At 41.5% G+C, this 22814-nt stretch overlaps 1 protein-coding gene across 2 annotated transcripts; it reads right to left on the bottom strand.

The window, feature by feature from the left end:
• Positions 1-6020: 6020 nt before the first annotated feature.
• On the bottom strand, positions 6021-15760 carry LOC116974348. Of its 2 annotated transcripts, none has more exons than XR_004412340.1 (2): positions 10941-15760; positions 6021-6258 (listed from the first exon to the last, which is right to left on the bottom strand). XR_004412340.1 is itself a non-coding variant. In XM_033022706.1 (2 exons), exon 2 carries the CDS (start codon positions 14411-14413, stop codon positions 11579-11581), a length of 2835 nt encoding a protein of 944 aa, XP_032878597.1. In that variant the 5' UTR covers positions 14414-14444; positions 15309-15760; the 3' UTR covers positions 10561-11578. The 2 variants fall into 2 exon arrangements, 1 of the variants encoding a protein (XP_032878597.1); XM_033022706.1 differs by lacking the exon at positions 6021-6258 and having other exon boundaries at positions 10561-14444; positions 15309-15760.
• Positions 15761-22814: the final 7054 nt, after the last annotated feature.

Raw genomic sequence — 22814 nt, forward strand, 5'->3', positions numbered from 1 at the left:
CCTCATATCATCCTTTCCTGTTGATTCCCTGTCAACACCCAGATGGTGTGACTATAGTTGCCCTGCTCCACTTGAATAGCCTGAGAATAATGCACAATAGTTTCTCTTACTGTCAACGTGCCATCACAACTATCTTTGGTCACCTCCAATTTCTCAGTTACTTGGTACTCTTCATCAAAACATAAATTACCCAGTAGCGTACATTTCCATGTATACGTGTTGATTACGGATCTAATACTCTCTCCCTAGTCTGGTTCAGTAAACCACTGAGTCGAACACTGGAGTCCAAACCCTTCTTTATTTGTAAAAAACCCCCCGGGGCCGACCTCGGATCCACTCACTCAAGCCCTCAGCAGCCTCGCGTAAACAGAACAGAAGGAAAGACAACCGACCCGCCCCAACAAAACGACCACCCTTTGATACCCCTATACAGTGGAAAGTACAGGGGGAGGCAACCCCTACAAACCAATCACGGCACATATTCAGTACACAGAAATAAAGTAGAAACATAGTCAGTGAGGACCTCTGGATCAATCATAGATACCGGTGGGAAGATACAGAAACAAAGTAGAAACATCTTCAGGACATAGAGAAACATACAGTGGGAGGCAACCCCTCTGGATTAATCACGATAGAAACATCTTCAGGAGTCCAGATTTGGTGGCAACAGGTGGGTCACATGAATGGGAGGCAACCCCCTCTGCCCAATCACAGAAACAGCAATAGAAACAAAGTAGAAACATCATCAGGAGCCCAGCAATAGATGGGTTACATATGCAGAAGCTTCCTGAAACTTATTCAGAGGTCCAGACTTAGTGGTGACAGCTGGGTCACATGGGTCTCCCGCACCTTGCAATGAATTGTCACCATCAATGAAGCCCAGTCTTTCACAGACACCTGCCATTTCCCAAAGTACTCAAATCCCTGCATATTCACATAAGTGGTGATTCTAGCTCTACCTCCCAATAAACTCTCTTCATTCCTCAACTATCCTTTATTTGTCTGATCACTTGTTTTGACATCTAGCACAAGATAGGTAGAATTTTCTTCCAAATTTCCCATTAATTTTTGTTGGGTTTCAGAACAAACTCCCAAACCACCAGCATCTCCCTCTTTCTAGCATCTGCTGAAACTGTCAGGTTATTGCAACCAGATATCGTAGAAGATTAACAAGATAAATGTTGGCCCAAAAATAGATTGGCACATTATAGTAAAATCATTTCTATTGGGATTCTTTGCAATAATTTAAAGAATATTTCAAAATACTTGGCAAAAGTGTAATTCCAAAACTGACATTTTTCATTTTAGATCGCCATCCAAAATGTCCTAGTTGCTACAATGTAACACAGCAAGTGGTGGACATTGATATAATTGGAGAAGATTGGGGTTGTGGGCAGATTGTAATGGTGCTGATCAAATTTATCTGGTCAAGAACCCTGCTAGCAGGAAACATATTCTTTGTGAAATGTGACCAAGAAACTTCACCAATTGCAACCAGATTTCCTGAAGGCTGCTGCCAACAACATCAATGCAATCTCTAAATTCCTGAAATTGGGACAGCCTTCAATGCAAGCAAATGCCCTGCCTATTCTTGTGATGAAGTCTCCTCTTTTAATTTAATTTAGAGATACAGCATGGAAACATGCCCTTCAGCCCACCGAGTTCACACCGCCCATCAATCACTGGTTCACACCAGTTTTATGTTATCACACTTTCCCATCCACTCCCTACACATTAGGGGCAATTTTATAGAGGCCAATTAACCTACAAACACGCACGTCTTTGGGATGTGGGGGGAAGCTGGAGCATTGAGGAAACCCACGCCGTCACAGGGTAAACGTACAAACTGTCCTCTTCCTGAGTTAAACGATTTCCCAACTAGGCAATAGAGCAGCAAACTGTGGGATATGCCAGAGAGCATTATCCAAAGCAACATCTGGAGCTGGGTTTCAGCAGTTTCAGGGAGATGGGATTTGTAAGAACTAGGGGTTCCATGAGTTAATAAGAGCTGTGATATTGAAAATCAGGCTACAGCAGAATTTTATGGGTGTTAAACTCATTCAGGGGAATTTCACACCAGAAACTATGTGCTAGGTTAAACAACGATCTAGCCAAGACATGAGGAGACTAAGTTCTTGATGGGCTCCAAGACACTCAGAAAGGCGGCCAAAGTTGCTCCATTCCAGTTAACCTGATTTTCAACTGCAAGTTCAAGTTCACATTTATTGTCACATGCACCAATTGATACAGTAGAATTTGAGATACCATACAGCCATACAAATAAAAAGAACAGAATACACAATAGAATTTAACATAAACATCCACCACAGTGGAATCACCATTTCTCACTGTGATGGAAGGCAATAAAGTTCAGTCAATCTTCCTTCTTTTGTTCACCCGTGGTCGGGACCTAGAACCCTCCGCAGTCGCCGCAACGTACTGCCCGATGTACAGGCCCTCTCGTCGGGATGATCGAAACTCCAACATCGGGACGGATCGGAACACATTCTGCGGCTTGGAGTTCCCCAATCGGCCACTTCTTACCGGAGACCGCCGATTCCATAGTCCACAGGCCCTGCTGGATGGAGCTCCAACACTGGAGATCCTCGGCAAAAGGTCCCAGGCTCCACGATGTTAAAGTCAGCGCTGTGCCCGCGGCTAGAAAGTGCAGATAGTTATTAATGAATACGATATAGTTGAGACCACGGAGACATGGCTCCAGGGTGACCAAGGCTGGGAGCTGAACATCCAGGGATATTCAATATTCAGGAGGGATAGACAGAAAGGAAAAGGAGGTGGGGCAGCGTTGCTGGTTAGAGAGGAAATTAACGCAATAGAAAGGAAGGACATTAGCTTGGAGGATGTAGAATCGATATGGGTAGAGCTGCGAAACACTAAGGGGCAGAAAACGCTAGTGGGAGTTGTGTACAGGCCACCTAACAGTAGTAGTGGAGTTGGGGATGGCATCAAACAGGAAATTAGAAATGTGTGCAACAAAGGTAAAACAGTTATAATGGTTGATTTCAATCTTCATATAGATTGCGTGAATCAAATTGGCAGGGGTGCTGAGGAAGAGGATTTCTTGGAATGTATGCGGGATAGTTTTCTAAACCAACATGTAGAGGAACCAACGAGAGAGCAGGCTATTCTAGACTGGGTATTGAGTAATGAGGAAGGGTTAGTTAGCAGTCTTGTTGTGCGTGGCCCCTTGGGCAAGAGTGACCATAATATGGTTGAGTTCTTCATTTGGATGGAGAGTGACATTGTTAATTCAGAAACAAGGGTTCTGAACTTAAAGAAAGGTAACTTTGAGGGTATGAGACGTAAATTGGCCAAGATAGACTGGCAATTGATTCTTAAAGGGTTGAAGGTGGATATGCAATGGAAGGCATTTAAAGACTGCATGGATGAACTACAACAATTGCTCATCCCAGTTTGGCAAAAGAATAAATCAGGGAAGGTAGTGCATCCATGGATAACAAGGGAAATCAGGGATAGTATCAAAACAAAAGATGAAGCATACAAATTAGCCAGAAAAGCAGCCTACCAGAGGACTGGGAGATATTCAGAGTCCAGCAGAGGAAATAGCAGGGGACCGGGGGTCAAATGAGATGGAGGAAATGAGTGAAATCCAGGTTAGCCGGGAAGTGGTGTTAGGTAAATTGAATGGATTAAAAGCCGATAAATCCCCAGGGCCAGATAGGCTGCATCCCAGAGTGCTTAAGGAAGTAGCCCGAGAAATAGTGGATGCATTAGTGATCATTTTTCAAAACTCTTTAGATTCTGGAGTAGTTCCTGAGGATTGGAGTGTAGCTAATGTAACCCCACTTTTTAAAAAGGGAGGGAGAGAGAAAAAACGGGGAATTACAGACCAGTTAGTCTAACATCGGTAGTGGGGGAAATGCTAGTCAGTTATTAAAGATGGGATAGCAGCACATTTAGAAAGTGGTGAAATCATTGGACGTCAGCATGGATTTATGAAAGGTAAATCATGTCTGACGAATCTTATATAATTTTTCGAGGATGTAACTAGTAGAGTAAATAAGGGAGAACCAGTGGATGGATGTGTTATATCTGGACTTTCAGAAGGCTTTTGACATAAGAGATTAGTATGCAAACTTAAAGCACACGGTATTGGGGGTTCAGTATTGATGTGGATAGAGAACTGGCTTGCAGACAGGAAGCAAAGAGTAGGAGTAAACGGGTCCTTTTCAGAATGGCAGACAGTGACTAGTGGGGTATCACAAGGCTCAGTGCTGGAACCCCAGCTATTTACAATATATATTAATGATTTGGACGAGGGAATTGAATACAGCAACTCCAAGTTTGCGGATGACACGAAGCTGGGTGGCAGTGTTAGCTGTGAGGAGGATGCTAGGAGGCTGCCAGGTGACTTGGATAGGTTGGGTGAGTGGGCAAATGCATGGCAGATGCAGTATAATGTGGATAAATGTGAGGTTATCCACTTTGGTGGCAAGAACAGGAAAGTAGACTATTATCTGTATTATCTCCTCTTTTCCTAATCGGTGGCCGATTAGGAAAAGGGGAGATGCAGCGAGACCTGGGTGTCATGGTACACCAGTCATTGAAAGTAGGCATGCAGGTGCAGCAGGCAGTGAAGAAAGCGAATGGTATGTTAGCATTCATAGCAAAAGGATTTGTGTATAGGAGCAGGGAGGTTCTACTGCAGTTGTACAGGGCCTTGGTGAGACCACACCTGGAGTGTTGTGTACAGCTTTGGTCTCCTAAACTGAGGAAAGACATTCTTGCCATAGAGGGAGTACAGAGAAGGTTCACCAGACTGATTCCTGGGATGGTTGGACTTTCATATGAAGAAAGACTGGATAGACTCGGCTTGTACTCGCTAGAATTTAGAAGATTGAGGGGGGATCTTATAGAAACTTACAAAATTCTTAAGGAGTTGGACAGGCTAGATGCAGGAAGATTGGGGAAGTTCAGAACAAGGGGTCACAGTTTAAGGATAAGGGGGATGTCTTTTAGTACCGAGATGAGAAAAACATTTTTCACACAGAGAGTGGTGAATCTGTGGAATTCTCTGCCACAGAAGGTAGTTGAGGCCACCTAACAGTAGTAGTGTACAGGCCAGTTCATTGGCTATATTTAAGAGGGGGTTAGATGTGGCCCTTGTGGCTAAAGGGATCAGGGGGTATGGAGAGAAGGCAGGTACAGGATACTGAGTTGGATGATCAGCCATAATCATATTGAATGGCGATGCAGGCTCGAAGGGCCGAATGGCCTACTCCTGCACCTATTTTCTATGTTTCAAGAAGCTCCACTGACCACAGCTCCACAATGTTAAAGTCAGCAGGTCCCGCGATCGGAGCTCCAACACTGGCGATCCTCGACAAGGATCCCAGGCTCTGCAATGGTAATTCCACGCTACGTAAGCTCTGAGCCGATCTCTGGTCGGAAAGGCCACGCCAATTCAGTTGGTAGTCCGTGAGGGGGGGCGAAGATGCGACATGGAGAAAGACGCATCTCCGTCCAGGTAAGTGACTGAAAAACGGTTTCCCCCTATTCCCCCCCCCCCCTCCCCCCCCCCGCACATAGGACATACTAAGAAACATTAAAACATACATTTGGACGCACTAAAAATAACAAAAAAGGTGAAAGGACTGACGAGCTGCTGGCGAGGCTGCCACTATGGTGGCGCCACCCGATGCAGTTTTGTGGAGAATTGTGTGAACCGATTTCTAGCTGGAATACTTGAATGAAAAATGTGATCCATTTACCATTAACTAAAGAGATTAACCATGACCTTAGATTAAAAGCCATGGTGAATAATGTTGCTCAGAAGCATGTTAATAGCCCTGTCCCACGGTGCGAGTTCATTCCAAGAGCACTCCCAAACTCATGGTAAGCACGGAAAATGAATGTTCAACATGATGTAAAATGTCCACGAGAGCCCTGAGTACCGACGAGTGCCCATTACCATAAAGCTACGAATTCGAAACAGGGCAAACTCGGGAGAACTCTTGGAATGAACTCGTACTGTGGGACAGGGGTTTAAGCCTTGGGATGGGGAGGGTTTCAGATAATCATGCAACAAATGATTAAGAAACCGATAGGGGAGTAAATACATTATAATCTTATATGTGTCTATTAGTGCTGAGCTTTCATGGGTAAATTTAACTGTAAAGTAACTTAACCTAGGTTAGATTATGCTGGCAAATATTTCTGGGTCAAATCACATACATCAGATGAAACATCCTTTTGCCTCCACAGATGCTGCCTGACCTGTTGAGTTCTTTTGATTTGATTAGTTTGACTTTTTTGATCCAAATGTCATCATCTGCAGTCTCTTGCATCTCTTTACCACCGGAGGGAGCTGTATGATGGCAGCCTCGCCAACTGTCTCTCTCGTCCTTTTCTTCTTTTGTTGTTTAGTCTGTTGTTAAATGTATGTTTTAGTGTATCTTTAATTTTGTATTGTGTGGGGGAAACTTTTTTTTAATCTTTTTCTTCCACGGAGATACGACTTTTGCCATATCGTATCTCCGTCTGCACTGCGGCCTAACATCGTGGAGCTGGCGGTCCCTTTGCTGAGGATCGACCTGGGAGCTCCAACCGCGTGAGCATGCGGACTTAACATTGTGGAGCTCGCCGTCCCTTGGTTATGGATGGACTTTGGGAGCTCTAACCGCCCCCGATCGCGGAAGCTTCGATCGCCCTGACGCGGGAGCTGCGATCGCCCCGTCTGCAGATTGTTCAACTGCCCCGACCGCGGGAGGAAAGGAGGGAAGAAGATAATACGTTATTGCATGTGGTGGATGTTTATGTTAACTGTGCGCTGTGGTGGATGTTTATGTTAATTTTTATGTAGTTGTGTGTCTTGTTGCTTTTTTGGTATGACTGTATGTCAAATCAATTTCTTTGTACTGTATGTTTTTACATACTTGGATAAAAATTAATTACAATTACAAATTTAAGACAGCAATGGTCAACATCTTAAGTTGCACTTGAGGGCAACTGCATAATCTGTCTAATTGCAAGAATCTACATGTAAACACCATAGCCCTGTTCCTAACATTGTACATATCTTTGTACAAGACATTACTGAGGCCACATTTAGAGACGTATTCAGTTTCGGTCACCCTTTTATAGAAGGAACGTGTTAAGATGCAAAGAGTGCAGAGATTTATGAGGATATTGCCATGATTTGACGGCCTGAGCTATAGGGAGAGGTGGGCAGGCTAGGACTATATTCCTTGGAGTGCAGGAGGATGAGGGGTGATCTTATGGACGTGTATGAGATCATGAGGGAAATAGATAGAGTAATGCACAGAATCGTATCCAGAGTAGGAGAATCAAGAACCTTGGGACATAGGTTTAAGAAAGAGGAAAGATTTTATATCAGGATGGCCTCAAAGCCCTCCGGTTCTTCCTCGACCAGAGGAGCAACCTATACCCAGCCACTGACACCCTCCTCCGCCTAGCGGAGTTGGTCCTCACCCTCAACAACTTTACGTTTGACTCCTCCCATTTCCTCCAAACACAAGGCGTAGCTATGGGCACACGCATGGGTCCCAGCTCCGCCTTCCTCTTTGTCGGGTACGTTGAACAATCCTTGTTCAATACGTACCAGGGCCCCATCCCCGACCTCTACCTCCGTTACATTGACGACTGCTTTGGGGCCACCTCCTGCACCCACACACAACTGACTGACTTCATCCACTTCACCACCAACTTCCATCCGGCACTCCAATACACCTGGACCATTTCCGACACTTCCCTACCATTCCTTGACCTCACCATCTCCATCGCAGGGGACAGACTTCTGACCGACATACACTACAAACCAACTGACTCACATGGCTATCTGGACTACACGTCTTCCCACCCTGCCCCCTGTAAAGACTCCATCCCCTACTCCCAATTCCTCCGCCTACGCCGCATCTACTCCCAGGATGAGACGTTCCACACCAGGGCATCGGAAATGTCCTCGTTCTTCAGGGAACGGGGATTCCCCTCTGCCACCATAGATGAGGCTCGCACCAGGGTCTCATCCATACCCCACAACACTGCTCTCTCTCCCCATCCCCGCACTCGCAACAAGGGCAGAGTCCCCCTAGTCCTCACCTTTCACCCCACCAGCCGGCAAATGCAACAAATAATCCTTCGCCATTTCCGCCACCTCCAACGTGACCCCACCACTCGCCACATCTTCCCATCTCCCCTTATGTCTGCCTTCCGCAAAGACCGCTCCCTCCGCAACTCCCTTGTCAATTCTTCCCTTCCCTCCCGTACCACCCCCTCCCCGGGCACTTTCCGTTGCAACCGCAAGAAATGCAACACCTGTCCCTTCACCTCCCCCCTCGACTCCATTCAAGGACCCAAGCAGTCGTTCCAGGTGCGACAAAGGTTCACCTGTATCTCCTCCAACCTCATCTACTGCATCCGCTGCTCTAGATGTCAGCTGATTTACATCGGGGAGACTATGCGGAGGTTGGACGATCGTTTCGCCGAACACCTCCGCTCAGTCCGCAATAACCTACCTGAACTCCCGGTGGCTCAGCACTTCAACTCCCCCTCCCGTTCCCAATCCGACCTCTCTGTCCTGGGTCTCCTCCATTGCCAGAGTGAGCAACACCGGAAATTGGAGGAACAGCACCTCATATTCCGCCTGGGTTGCTTGCGTCCGGATGGCATGAACGTTGAATTCTCCCAGTTTTGCTAGCCCTTGCTGTCTCCTCCCCTTCCTTAACCCTCGATCTGTCTCCTCCCATCCCCCCGCCCTCGGGCTCCTCCTCCTCCCTTTTTCCTTCCTTCTCCCCCCCACCCCCCATCAGTCTGAAGAAGGGTTTCGGCCCGAAACGTCGCCTATTTCCTTCGCTCCATAGATGCTGCTGCACCCGCTGAGTTTCTCCAGCATTTTTGTGTACCTAAGATTTTATAAGAACCTGAGGGGCAACATTTTCCACAAAGGGCATATGGAACGTGTTGCTAAAGGAATTAGTTGCGGCAGCTACTAGAACAACATTTTATATGGGTGCCGTGCCAACAGCCTGTCTCGTATTTTTCTTCTTTTGTTACTGTGTTACTTGAATATTTTTAGTGTATCTTTAGTTTTTGTATTATGTGAGGGTGGGGGGGGGGGGGGGATGTATTTTATATCTTTCCTCGACCGAGGCGACTTTTACATCGTATATCTCTCTCTGCACTGCAGGTTTAACATCGTGGAGCTGGCTTTGTTAGGGATCGACTGCGGGAGCTCCAACCACAGGAGCTTGGACCGCTCCGATCACGGGAGCTTGGACCGCTCCGATCATGGGAGCTTTGATCGCCGACTGCGGGAGCTTTGATCGCACCGATTGTCTTGAATGCTAATTTGAATGAATAATAATTCCCCACAGTGGGGAATGCGAGGTTGCCGGAAAAATAAGATGGACGTGCAGCCTGCGCTAGTGAGGACTCGGAGGGAGTGCCGTGATCTCGGTGTTTGCAGGGACATGGCTCCAAGAGGACGTCCAGGAGTCTAGTGTGAGTGTGGATGGCTTTCTGACTGTTCGGGCGGACAGGGGCTGCAGCTAGAGTGACAGCGGTCGGTACAACTCTGGTCACATCACGGTGAAGGAGCGTGCATGTGGTCCGGATATTGAATGGATGGCTGTGGGTGTTCGCTTTTGCTGTGTGCCCTGGGAATTCTCACACGCCGTTGTGGTGGCTGTTTAAGTCATGTTTAATTTTACGTGGTTATGTATCTTGTTGCTTTTTTGTATGACTGTTGGCAAATCAAATTCCTTGTATATTTACATACTTGGCTAATAAATTAGTTACAATTACAATTACAATTGCATGGATAAGAAAGGATTAGAGATCATGAACTTTGTTTGACACATGCATGTTCTTTCTTTCTAATTTATTATTCATTCAAATTAGCATTCAAGACATTTTAACATCTATATTTCTCATACATTTAAATATATTACAAATAAAAGCCTCAAATTGTTTCATATAAATTCATTACATTTACACGGGTTTTCTAATTACATTCATACTCTCAATATACTGTACAAATTAGCAAACTTTTTTTTCCAGCAAAGAACTGCTGGAGGAGTTACTATAAGTGGAGGGAAGTATACACTTTGACAAATTGTGCTTATTGTATTGCCTAAAAATACAGACTCTGGTTGGTATCACTAACAGCTTTATATAGTGGCAGTTACAATCTATACCGCTTCCTAAATTCACATTCATTATAAATTTAAGAATCTAATTTCAGTACCCAGGTATATTATCCAATTGCTACTTCTATATGTTTGGCAACAAATAAAAAGCTCTTGACTGTACACCGGTACACGTGACTATAATAAACTAAACTACTTTGTGCTTTTAGTGCTACATGACTGGGGTTGACCTTCCTAGCATTTATTCTTTGGGTGGAACCCAAATAATTGGGAATGCTTGCAAATGCAAAATTATTGCATTATTTTAATGGAAGCATAATTTCTTATAAGACTATTTTAATATTTATTTGTTCAAGAAGGAACTGCAGATGCTGGAAGATCGAAGGTACACAAAAATGCTGGAGACCCTTCAGTCTGAAGAAGGGTTTCGGCCTGATACGTCGCCTATTTCCTTCGCTCCATAGATGTTGCTGCACCCGCTGAGTTTCTCCAGCATTTTTGCGTACCTTTAATATTTATTTGATGGACAGGTGTAGGTTATAACGTAAAATCCATGATCAAACAAGGAACATGTTTCATTGGAAAATATTGGGACTATCTCCTCACTTATATATAGTCATGGAATCATACAGTATCGCAACAGGACCTATGACCCAACTTGCACATCCTGACCAAGATGTCCCGTCTACACTAGTCCCACCATTTGCCCCACATTCCTCTAAACCTTTCCTATCAATGTGAAGGGTTTCGACCTGAAATGTCACCTATTCTTTTCCGCCAGAGATGCCTGACCCACTGAGTTACTCCAGCATTTTGCGCCTATCTTTTGAACTCAACAATTGCTCACAAAATTTAATGTATGAAGGACGAGCTTCCAACAATAAAATTAGAAAACTCAAATGAAAACATAAAGGACTGGAACTGCATAACAGAACTGTATGTACAAGAGGGAAATCTATGTAAAATTTTCAGATGTGATCCTGCATCAGAAACCTGATGAAAGAACACCTCCCAAGCAGTCCTTAAGATAGCAGGCAATTACTGGCTTAAATATAAATTCATCCAAATATGTGTAAGTGAATTTCAAATGTTTGTAACAGTACAAGTGATTGCCTGGAGAAGGGTCTCGACCCAAAATGTCGCCTATTTCCTTCGCTCCATAGATGCTGCCACATCCGCTGAGTTTCTCCAATATTTTTGTCTGCCTTTTTTTGGAAGTATGCCAAAACAAGTGGCTATGTTATAAGTTTTGAAAATACTTATGGAGAGTAGGTAATAGCAATGTTACTTAGCATTTCAGTCAAATCTAACAGCATAAAATCACATAGTAAGATGTCCATGGTCATCAAAGCATTAGGTGGCCATACACCATGATTTGTTTCAAATCAGTAAAACACTTCTCCATTCAGTCTTATGTGTGGTGAAGGGTATTATAATGCAGATTCTTTTGCAGTTTCATTACAATCCAAGAAATACTCATCATCAGTCGTGGTGTCTGAGTCTGTTTCTGAATAACAGGACAGGTTTGGTTTCCAAATTTCAGCTGGTACACGATGTGACTGTGGGGAGAGACTCTCCTCTGACATTTTACTCCCAGTGGACGTTGAACTGAGCAGTCTTATTATATCTGTGGGGTTTTCCTTCGGCCAGAACATTTTTATATCCACTGGAAAATACTCATTGTTCGTCACGGTCTCATCATCCATCCCTAGATCCTGTGTTACTTCACTGGGGAATGGATCAAAAACATCCTCAATGCTTCGAGAAGCAGCTTTCTTGTGAAATTCAGGTTTACACTCTCTCCCATGTTTCTTGTTCTCCAGGTATGTATCCTTTTTTACTGCTTCCTTTTTAGAAATATTGCTTTTGTCTTCATTTCTATTTATTAATTCGTCATTGTCTTGCCTATCATGGTACGAAGAACAGATGTTATAATTAAATTCATTCCTGTTACAAAAGGACAGATCAGGATAAGATCCATAAAGTCTGCTACGTTTTGTATAACTTAAAAAGGAAGGGAAGGGCACAGCTTGTCTCTTTTGAGTAGTTAGTTTAGGTTCATGCCTGATGTTGGTGGATAATACATTTTCCTGATCTGGTTGAGAAAGTAGATTGCAATGTGAATTAATATCTTTCAGACATGTTGGCCTAAAGAGATGGCCATATCTGTTTTGTACATTGTGAGATTGGGATATCTGGGAGCTTTTAAACCTGGAATAATTTGAGAATCTGGCTGCTCCTGTCTGGTCATTATTGTTTACAGAGGAATTATCATCTTTGTCAGTACTAATTGAATTTACCCTGTGTTGAGAGAAATCACTATTGGTATTTAATCTGTTATGTAAGTCATTAATCTCTATGAATTCTGAACCAATTTGTTTTTTTAGATAACAGTGCTGTAAGGAGTTAAATGTATGTATATTAGTTGTGCATGTTCCTGATCTCCCATACTCCAACATTCGTCCCGGGAATGATTTTCGCCTGTATCTGAATACTTTTTTATTTTCTTTTACCACGTCAATGTCCTGTGGAGAAATGTCACAACTATCTGTTGAATAATTCTTGCGGATGTATTTATTTTGTGGAGACTGACCAGGTGGTGAATCAGGTGGTGTAGAACCGCTACTGATTAAATACTTCTCTGTTTTTGCACAAATATCCTTCCACCTTCGATCCAAAGTGGCATCTCTATCTTCCATTGGCTCATTCAAATATTTATTGCTCTTGTTGTAAGTGAGATCATCGGGAGATTCTTGCTCAGTCAGAAGATCTGGTAATGCAAGGTTAGTGTCATTTGTTGATTTAATGCCAATGCTTTTCCTCGAACACATATCCTTCTTTGGAGAGGAATTCTGAAATTGAATATTGTTGCGACATGTAGTGTCTGAAGAATACTTTAGCCCAGTTGGTGACTGCAATAAGGCGTCTCTGTTTTGCAATTGACCATTTGTTACATTCTTGACATCTGCTACGTTCATTTCAAAGTCGCTTCTCAATGCCGAATGAATCAAAGATTGCTTATTTTTAATTATACCAGATGGAGCCTGTTGGCTAGTCGGCAATAAATAACAATCTTTGGCATTTGATTTGTTCGATCTGCCCATTAGAATGCCATCACTCCATGCGGAATGACATGCTTGCTTGTCTTGATTCTTGCTTATATTAGTGGTAATGTACTGAGCCTTAGGTGATGGTAGTGCATCATTTGTTTTATGTAAACGTTTAATATTTGACTTCTCATTGGTTAGTTCATCATGAAAGATATCAAAATCTCTTGTTAAATAATCTTGCCCAAGATTTTCGTGTATATCTGTCATAGTTAGGACAGTCTGAAAGCCAGTTAGTGAATCTACTGTTGATATTTTGGCTGTCTCAATTTTTGCACCAACAGTTCCATTGTTGAGCAAATCACTTAGCATCTTAAATGAACTATTGGAAGGCTTTTGGCTGATCACTGGACGCAGCATTGGAAGAATGTGGGTTGCATTAAATTCATCAATTCTTTTGCTCAAAACAGTGTCAGCAATATTGGATGACTGATACAATGATTTGTTCTTGTTGCTATGTGCTGTACTTGTAGGAGATATTTCCAGAGTTCCTGATAAATCTGCTCTTTTAATTTTTTGATTGTCAGGACGTTTCGAGAATCCAGCATCATCAGCAGTGTTTAAGACTTGACCTGTTGGCATGTGTTGATTATTGAGTGAAGTGTCTACATGAAGCAACTGTCCTGGATCTGGATTCAGTGGTGAAGGTGTACGCTTAATCTCACATCCATCTGGTGGATCACAATCATTACTAGACCATCTGTTGACAGTTATACCGTCAACAGGGCATTTCTGGGATGTGTCCTTGCTGTCATGTGCAGTATTTGTAAGGGTATACTGTTCATTCACTTCATCCTTTGACGAAACTGCTTGCCATTTTTCTACATTTCCATCGCTCTGCAACAGATTAATGTTATGGCTGAGCTGAGGGGGAGACTTCAGTTTTTCTTGGTAGCTAAAGAATAAGATATTATCACTTTGCCATTGCTCGGTCATTTCAGGTGATGAAGGAACACTCTTTGCTCTCTGTAAAAAGTCTAATTTGAATCTGTTTGATGGTCTCCTACGATGGTAGATGTCTGTTACCTTTGTTGTACCGTGCTGTGAAGTATTCTTTGTGATATCAATAACACTTGCAGCAGAGTGGTGAAGTATAACTGGTGAAACAACATTGTTGATTTTAGGCTCGTCTTTCTGAAAATTCTCATTTATTTCCATTTCAGTACTGTTCAATAAATGTTCCAATGGCCTGTCCAAATTAGTAACAGACTGTTGTTCAGTTACTCCATTTTGAGACAAAACCGGACATATTTCTTCAGATCGGTGGCCTTCTGTAGTATTGACACATTCTACAGCCTGACTGATGCTATAATTGAGTGGAAATTCAGGACAGATATCAAAATCTTTTGCGAAATAATCATGTCCAGGTTTTCTATATATAACGTTGATAGTTTGGATAGTCTGTAAGTCAGTTAGTGAATCTACTGTTATTTTGTTGGTTTCTGCAGTATCATTTTGTACACATTTGTTGACTGCAATTTCTGCACCAACAGCTCCATTGATGAGTACATCACCTACTGGTGTACAGTTAATCTCACATCCATCTGATGGATCACAATCATTACTAGACCTTCTGTCATCAATATTTGCTGGGCATTTCTGGGATGTGTCCTTGCTGTCATGTGCTGTATTTGTAAGGGTATACTGTTCACTCACTTCATCCCTTGATGAAATTGCTTGGTATTTTTCTATATTTTCATCACTCAGCAACAGATTGCTGTTATGTCTGATTGGAGGGAGAGTCTTCAGTTTTTCTTGGTTGCTGAAGAGTGAGGTATTATCAGTTTGCCATTGCCCCGTCATTTCAGGTAATGAGGAAACACTCTTTGTTCTTTGAAAAAGGTTTAATTTGAATCTGTTATATGGTCTCTTATGATGGTAGATGTCAGTTACTCTTGTACCGTGCTGTAAAGTATTATTTGTTATATCAGTAATGCTTGTAGCAGAGTGGTGATGGCTAACTGGTGAAACAACATTGTCGATTTCAGGCTTGTCTTTCTGAAAATTCTCATTTATTTCCATTTCACTATTGTCGAATAAATGTTCCAATGGCTTGTCTCTGTCATTGTCCAAATTAGTAACAGACTGTTGTTCAGTTACTCCATCTTGTGACAACACTAGACATCTTTCTTCAGATCGGTGGCTTTCTGTAGCTTTGATACTTTCAGCAGCTGGATGGGTTTTATAATTGAGAGGGAATTCGTGACAAATATCAAAATCTTTTGCTAAATGATTATGCCCAATATTTGTATTCGTATCTGTGATAGTTAGGACAGTCTGCAAACCAGTTAATGAATTTACTGTTGGTATTTTGTTGTTTTCTGCACTATCGTTTTGTACACATTTGTTGACAGCAATTTCCACACCAACAGTTCCACTGTTGGGTACATCACCCACAGAACTAAATAAACTATTGGAAGGCTGTTGGATGATCACTAAGTCCAATATTGGAAGGATGTACTTTACATTAAGTTCATCAATTCCTTTGCTCACAACATTATCAGCAATAATCGATGAATGGTTCAATGGGTTGTTCTTGCTACTGTCTGCTGTACTTATAGATATTTGTGGAGTTCCTGATACAACTGCTCTTTTATTTTCATGATTGTCAGGACGTTTCGAGAATCTAGCATCATCAGCAGTGTTTAAGACTTGACCTGTTGGCATGTGTTGATTATTGAGTGAAGTGTCTACATGAAGCAACTGTCCTGGATCTGGATTCAGTGGTGAAGGTGTACGCTTAATCTCACATCCATCTGGTGGATCACAATCATTACTAGACCATCTGTTGACAGTTATACCGTCAACAGGGCATTTCTGGGATGTGTCCTTGCTGTCATGTGCAGTATTTGTAAGGGTATACTGTTCATTCACTTCATCCTTTGACGAAACTGCTTGCCATTTTTCTACATTTCCATCGCTCTGCAACAGATTAATGTTATGGCTGAGCTGAGGGGGAGACTTCAGTTTTTCTTGGTAGCTAAAGAATAAGATATTATCACTTTGCCATTGCTCGGTCATTTCAGGTGATGAAGGAACACTCTTTGCTCTCTGTAAAAAGTCTAATTTGAATCTGTTTGATGGTCTCCTACGATGGTAGATGTCTGTTACCTTTGTTGTACCGTGCTGTGAAGTATTCTTTGTGATATCAATAACACTTGCAGCAGAGTGGTGAAGTATAACTGGTGAAACAACATTGTTGATTTTAGGCTCGTCTTTCTGAAAATTCTCATTTATTTCCATTTCAGTACTGTTCAATAAATGTTCCAATGGCCTGTCCAAATTAGTAACAGACTGTTGTTCAGTTACTCCATTTTGAGACAAAACCGGACATATTTCTTCAGATCGGTGGCCTTCTGTAGTATTGACACATTCTACAGCCTGACTGATGCTATAATTGAGTGGAAATTCAGGACAAATATCAAAATCTTTTGCGAAATAATCATGTCCAGGTTTTCTATATATAACGTTGATAGTTTGGATAGTCTGTAAGTCAGTTAGTGAATCTACTGTTATTTTGTTGGTTTCTGCAGTATCATTTTGTACACATTTGTTGACTGCAATTTCTGCACCAACAGCTCCATTGATGAGTACATCACCCACTGGTGTACAGTTAATCTCACATCCATCTGATGGATCACAATCATTACTAGACCTTCTGTCATCAATATTTGTTGGGCATTTCTGGGATGTGTCCTTGCTGTCATGTGCTGTATTTGTAAGGGTATACTGTTCACTCACTTCATCCCTTGATGAAATTGCTTGGTATTTTTCTATATTTTCATCACTCAGCAACAGATTGCTGTTATGTCTGATTGGAGGGAGAGTCTTCAGTTTTTCTTGGTTGCTGAAGAGTGAGGTATTATCAGTTTGCCATTGCCCCGTCATTTCAGGTAATGAGGAAACACTCTTTGTTCTCTGAAAAAGGTTTAATTTGAATCTGTTATAGGGTCTCTTATGATGGTAGATGTCAGTCACTCTTGTACCGTGCTGTAAAGTATTCTTTGTTATATCAGTAATGCTTGTAGCAGAGTGGTGATGGCTAACTGGTGAAACAACATTGTCGATTTCAGGCTTGTCTTTCTGAAAATTCTCATTTATTTCCATTTCACTATTGTCGAATAAATATTCCAATGGCTTGTCTCTGTCATTGTCCAAATTAGTAACAGACTGTTGTTCAGTTACTCCATCTTGTGACAACACTGGACATCTTTCTTCAGATCGGTGGCTTTCTGTAGCTTTGATACTTTCAGCAGCTGGATGGGTTTTATAATTGAGAGGGAATTCGTGACAAATATCAAAATCTTTTGCTAAATGATTATGCCCAATATTTGTATTCGTATCTGTGATAGTTAGGACAGTCTGCAAACCAGTTAATGAATTTACTGTTGGTATTTTGTTGTTTTCTGCACTATCGTTTTGTACACATTTGTTGACAGCAATTTCCACACCAACAGTTCCACTGTTGAGTACATCACCCACAGAACTAAATAAACTATTGGAAGGCTGTTGGATGATCACTAAGTCCAATATTGGAAGGATGTACTTTACATTAAGTTCATCAATTCCTTTGCTCACAACATTATCAGCAATAATTGATGAATGGTTCAATGGGTTGTTCTTGCTACTGTCTGCTGTACTTATAGATATTTGTGGAGTTCCTGATGCAACTGCTCTTTTATTTTCATGATTGTCAGGACGTTTCGAGAATCCAGCATCATCAGCAGTGTTTAAGACTTGACCTGTTGGCATGTGTTGATTATTGAGTGAAGTGTCTACATGAAGCAACTGTCCTGGATCTGGATTCAGTGGTGAAGGTGTACGCTTAATCTCACATCCATCTGGTGGATCACAATCATTACTAGACCGTCTGTTGACAGTTATACCGTCAACAGGGCATTTCTGGGATGTGTCTTTGCTGTCATGTGCAGTATTTGTAAGGGTATACTGTTCATTCACTTCATCCCTTGACGAAACTGCTTGCCATTTTTCTACATTTCCATCGCTCTGCAACAGATTAATGTTATGGCTGAGCTGAGGGGGAGACTTCAGTTTTTCTTGGTAGCTAAAGAATAAGATATTATCACTTTGCCATTGCTCGGTCATTTCAGGTGATGAAGGAACACTCTTTGCTCTCTGTAAAAAGTCTAATTTGAATCTGTTTGATGGTCTCCTACGATGGTAGATGTCCGTTACCTTTGTTGTACCGTGCTGTGAAGTATTCTTTGTGATATCAATAACACTTGCAGCAGAGTGGTGAAGTATAACTGGTGAAACATCATTGTTGATTTTAGGCTCGTCTTTCTGAAAATTCTCATTTATTTCCATTTCAGTACTGTTCAATAAATGTTCCAATGGCCTGTCCAAATTAGTAACAGACTGTTGTTCAGTTACTCCATTTTGAGACAAAACCGGACATATTTCTTCAGATCGGTGGCCTTCTGTAGTATTGACACATTCTACAGCCTGACTGATGCTATAATTGAGTGGAAATTCAGGACAAATATCAAAATCTTTTGCGAAATAATCATGTCCAGGTTTTCTATATATAACGTTGATAGTTTGGATAGTCTGTAAGTCAGTTAGTGAATCTACTGTTATTTTGTTGGTTTCTGCAGTATCATTTTGTACACATTTGTTGACTGCAATTTCTGCACCAACAGCTCCATTGATGAGTACATCACCCACTGGTGTACAGTTAATCTCACATCCATCTGATGGATCACAATCATTACTAGACCTTCTGTCATCAATATTTGTTGGGCATTTCTGGGATGTGTCCTTGCTGTCATGTGCTGTATTTGTAAGGGTATACTGTTCATTCACTTCATCCCTTGATGAAATTGCTTGGTATTTTACTATATTTTCATCACTCAGCAACAGATTGCTGTTATGTCTGATTGGAGGGAGAGTCTTCAGTTTTTCTTGGTTGCTGAAGAGTGAGGTATTATCAGTTTGCCATTGCCCCGTCATTTCAGGTAATGAGGAAACACTCTTTGTTCTCTGAAAAAGGTTTAATTTGAATCTGTTATAGGGTCTCTTATGATGGTAGATGTCAGTTACTCTTGTACCGTGCTGTAAAGTATTCTTTGTTATATCAGTAATGCTTGTAGCAGAGTGGTGATGGCTAACTGGTGAAACAACATTGTTGATTTCAGGCTTGTCATCCTGAAAATTCTCATTTATTTCCATTTCACTATTGTCAAATAAATGTTCCAATGGCTTGTCTCTGTCATTGTCCAAATTAGTAACAGACTGTTGTTCAGTTACTCCATCTTGTGACAACACTGGACATCTTTCTTCAGAAAGGAGGCCTTCTGTAGTTTTGATACTTTCAGCAACTGGAGGGGTGTAATAATTTAGAGGGAATTCGTGACAAACATCAAAATCTTTTGCTAAATGATTATGCCCAATATTTGTATTCGTATCTGTGATAGTTAGGACAGTCTGCAAATCAGTTAATGAATCTACTGTTGGTATTTTGTTGTTTTTTGCACTATTGTTTTGTACACATTTGTTGACAGCAATTTCCACACCAACAGTTCCACTGTTGAGTACATCACCCACAGAACTAAATAAACTATTGGAAGGCAGTTGGTTGGCTACTGGATCCAGTATTGGGACTATGTGAGTTGCATTCAATTCATCAATTCCTTTGATCATAACATTACGAACAATAATTGATGAATGGTTCCATGGTTTGTTCTTGTTGCTGTGTGAAGTACCTATTGGAGATATTTGTAGAGTCCCCGATAAATCTGCTCTTTTATTTTCATGAATGTCAGCATTTTTTGAGTCTACAGCATCACCGGCATAGTTTAGGATGTGACCTGTTGGACTGTGTTCATTATTGAGTGAAGTGTCTACATGCGGCAACTGGTCTGAATTGGGATTCAGTGGTGAAGGTGTACACTTAATCACACATCCATCTGGTGGATCACAATCATTACTAGACCTTCTGTAGACAGTTATACCATCAATATTTGACCGGCATTTCTGGGATGTGTCCTTGCTGTCATGCACAGTATTTGTAAGGGTATACTGTTTATTCACTTCCTCCAAATTAGTAACAGACTGTTGTTCAGTTACTCCATCTTGTGACAAAAGTGTACATCTTTTGGCAGACTGGTAATTTTCTACAGTTTTGATACTTTCTGCAGCTGGAGTGGTGTTATAATTGAGTGGGAATTGAGTGAGTAACATTTCTTTTTGTGGAATATTGGTAAAAGAGTTTATCTCAGTTTCTGCATGTGTAGGCCTTTTGCTTCTTTGTAAAATTGCATTGCCTCTGTCCTCAGTGGTGGTTGAACCACCTGGTGAATTTAATAACTCGTGATCAGTCGTGTCCTTGTTATTTGGTATCATTGAAAACGTTGGAATCATATTGGTATTTGTGGTAAACTGATCACCAGTCAACAAATCTTGAAGTTTTGATTTGTCTTGTGCATTATTGTCATGGGCTCTTCTACAAAATGTTAACCCATTGTTATCTGGGCACATGTTTTGTACAGCGTTGGTTGCACCTTCTGTGAAATATGCTGCAGGATATGCATTGAGTGAAATTACACTGTAGTATTCTGATTGGCAATGTTTCACAGTCTTTTCATTGTCTGGACCTACAGAGCTATTGTTAATGGACAGGGAACTTGTGGGTGTCTTGGTTATGTTTTCCATTAAATTTAAAGGTTGTAAGTCGGTCAGTGAATCAGAGGTTGATAATTTACCGTTGCCATTTTCTAAATATTCTTTACATCTCCCATCCACTGTGATATCTCCACCGAGTGGGAACTGAAGTTGCGTATCGGCTTTGTTATTCATTTCATGCAATATTCTAGATGCGAATCTGTCATAAGATTTCACATCATGCAGAGTTGTATTTGATGTATTGTGCTGCAGAGTATCTGTATTCATTTCTATGTCAGTTGCTGTAGCTTTTACATCAGTCAATTCCTCAGAAGGGAGACTTTTGTCTTGGTGTTCCGAATTGTTTTGCAAATACTCATTGACTCCTTCCTCCACATGGATGTTATGGTTGTTTTGTGAAGGATAAACGGAGTGTTTGCTTGGATAGTTATTTGGTGACGTGATTGCTGTGTATGTATCAACCAAATTTTCAGATTTATTTTGATCGCAAGGCTCTTCATGAGAATAATGTGGCAGTGCATTTTTCTTTATATCTGTGGCAGTTGCAGGAGATTCCTGGACAAGCAGCCGACATAATGGTAAATCTGAATTCACTGACATCGATCCATCAGCTGAATGTTGTACGGTGCTAGCAGGATCATTAAGTGAACCTGATGGAGGATCAGAACTGCAGCTTTCTAAATGCTTATTCAATCCAGTATTCACAAAGTGAATGTAATTGTCAAGTGAGGAATTCAGTGACCCACATGCATTGCTATCTGTGGTATTTACAAGATGTAGTTGGCTGTTCATCTGATCCAAAGATGAAGATACACAAGTCGTCTCAGATTGATTGTACTGCACAAAATCTTCAATAACTCTCTGTCTAGAGTTTGGCAAATAATTGAGTTGTTTGTTTTTATAGTCCTTCACATACATAGGAGACACTTGGTACGTAACTCTACTTGAAATAAGTGGAGTACTGATTTCAGATTTCAAACTTTGCAAATTGCTGAGAATTTTTCTGTCCCCAATGATACCACTATTGCTTAGACAGTGATCCTGTGACTTGGATGTATTATCTGAAAGGGCCATCTGTTTAGAAACTGGATTTGGTGATGAAGGAGCAACATCAGCCATGGAATAATCGGGTTGTTCATTTTCTTTGGTAAGGCCTCCAATCTTGATGTTGGATTTCAAAGGATTACCCCGTATTGCATTATTATAGTTAGAAAGTACCATAGATCTTAAATGTTGTGGTGCATTTTCTGCATCTGCTGGAAGTTTGTGACCAATGTCAGGTTTGGCTTTTTGTAAATAATCATTATCAGCCATGTGCGGGGCTGCACCTATTTTGTTTGATGCACGTACTGGTACCACATCTGTGTCCCTGTCACACGTAGGCAGTTGTGAACCAATTACCTGAATTGATCGTAAAGAATCGCTTCTTCCCACGACCTTGCAGGTTTGTTTTTTATCATCTGACAATGGAACGTCAGCATTTTTTATCGTGGCAGTTTTCGTTCTCGTTTTACTCAAAGCAAGCATAATTACTGAACGGGCTTCTGCTTTTGGGTTTGATAACAAATCGGTCATTTCTTGCTCATGTCCATGGTGTTGCAAACCATCATTGTTATGTTTTACCTGTGTAACTATGTTTGTGTCATCTGTCCCTGGGTACTGTTGCCTCTTTCTGCTATTGATTGTGATACGCGAAGTAGCTCTAGCTTGACAGTGTTGATTCCGTTGTGAAAGAGATATACCAGGTTTAAGTTGACTGATCTGTAAAGAATCACTGACGATGCCACTTTTAGAACTGACATTGTGATTTAGTGCATTAACATCGCTCCTGCTGTTAGTATATGTGGAAAGCAGAGGGTGTGGAATACATACTGGAACAGCTGATGAAGCTAGAAGGATGGCTTCAGATTTACTG

The sequence above is a fragment of the Amblyraja radiata genome, chromosome 6, assembly GCF_010909765.2.
Source record: "Amblyraja radiata isolate CabotCenter1 chromosome 6, sAmbRad1.1.pri, whole genome shotgun sequence".
In the NCBI taxonomy this organism is placed as follows: domain Eukaryota; kingdom Metazoa; phylum Chordata; class Chondrichthyes; order Rajiformes; family Rajidae; genus Amblyraja; species Amblyraja radiata.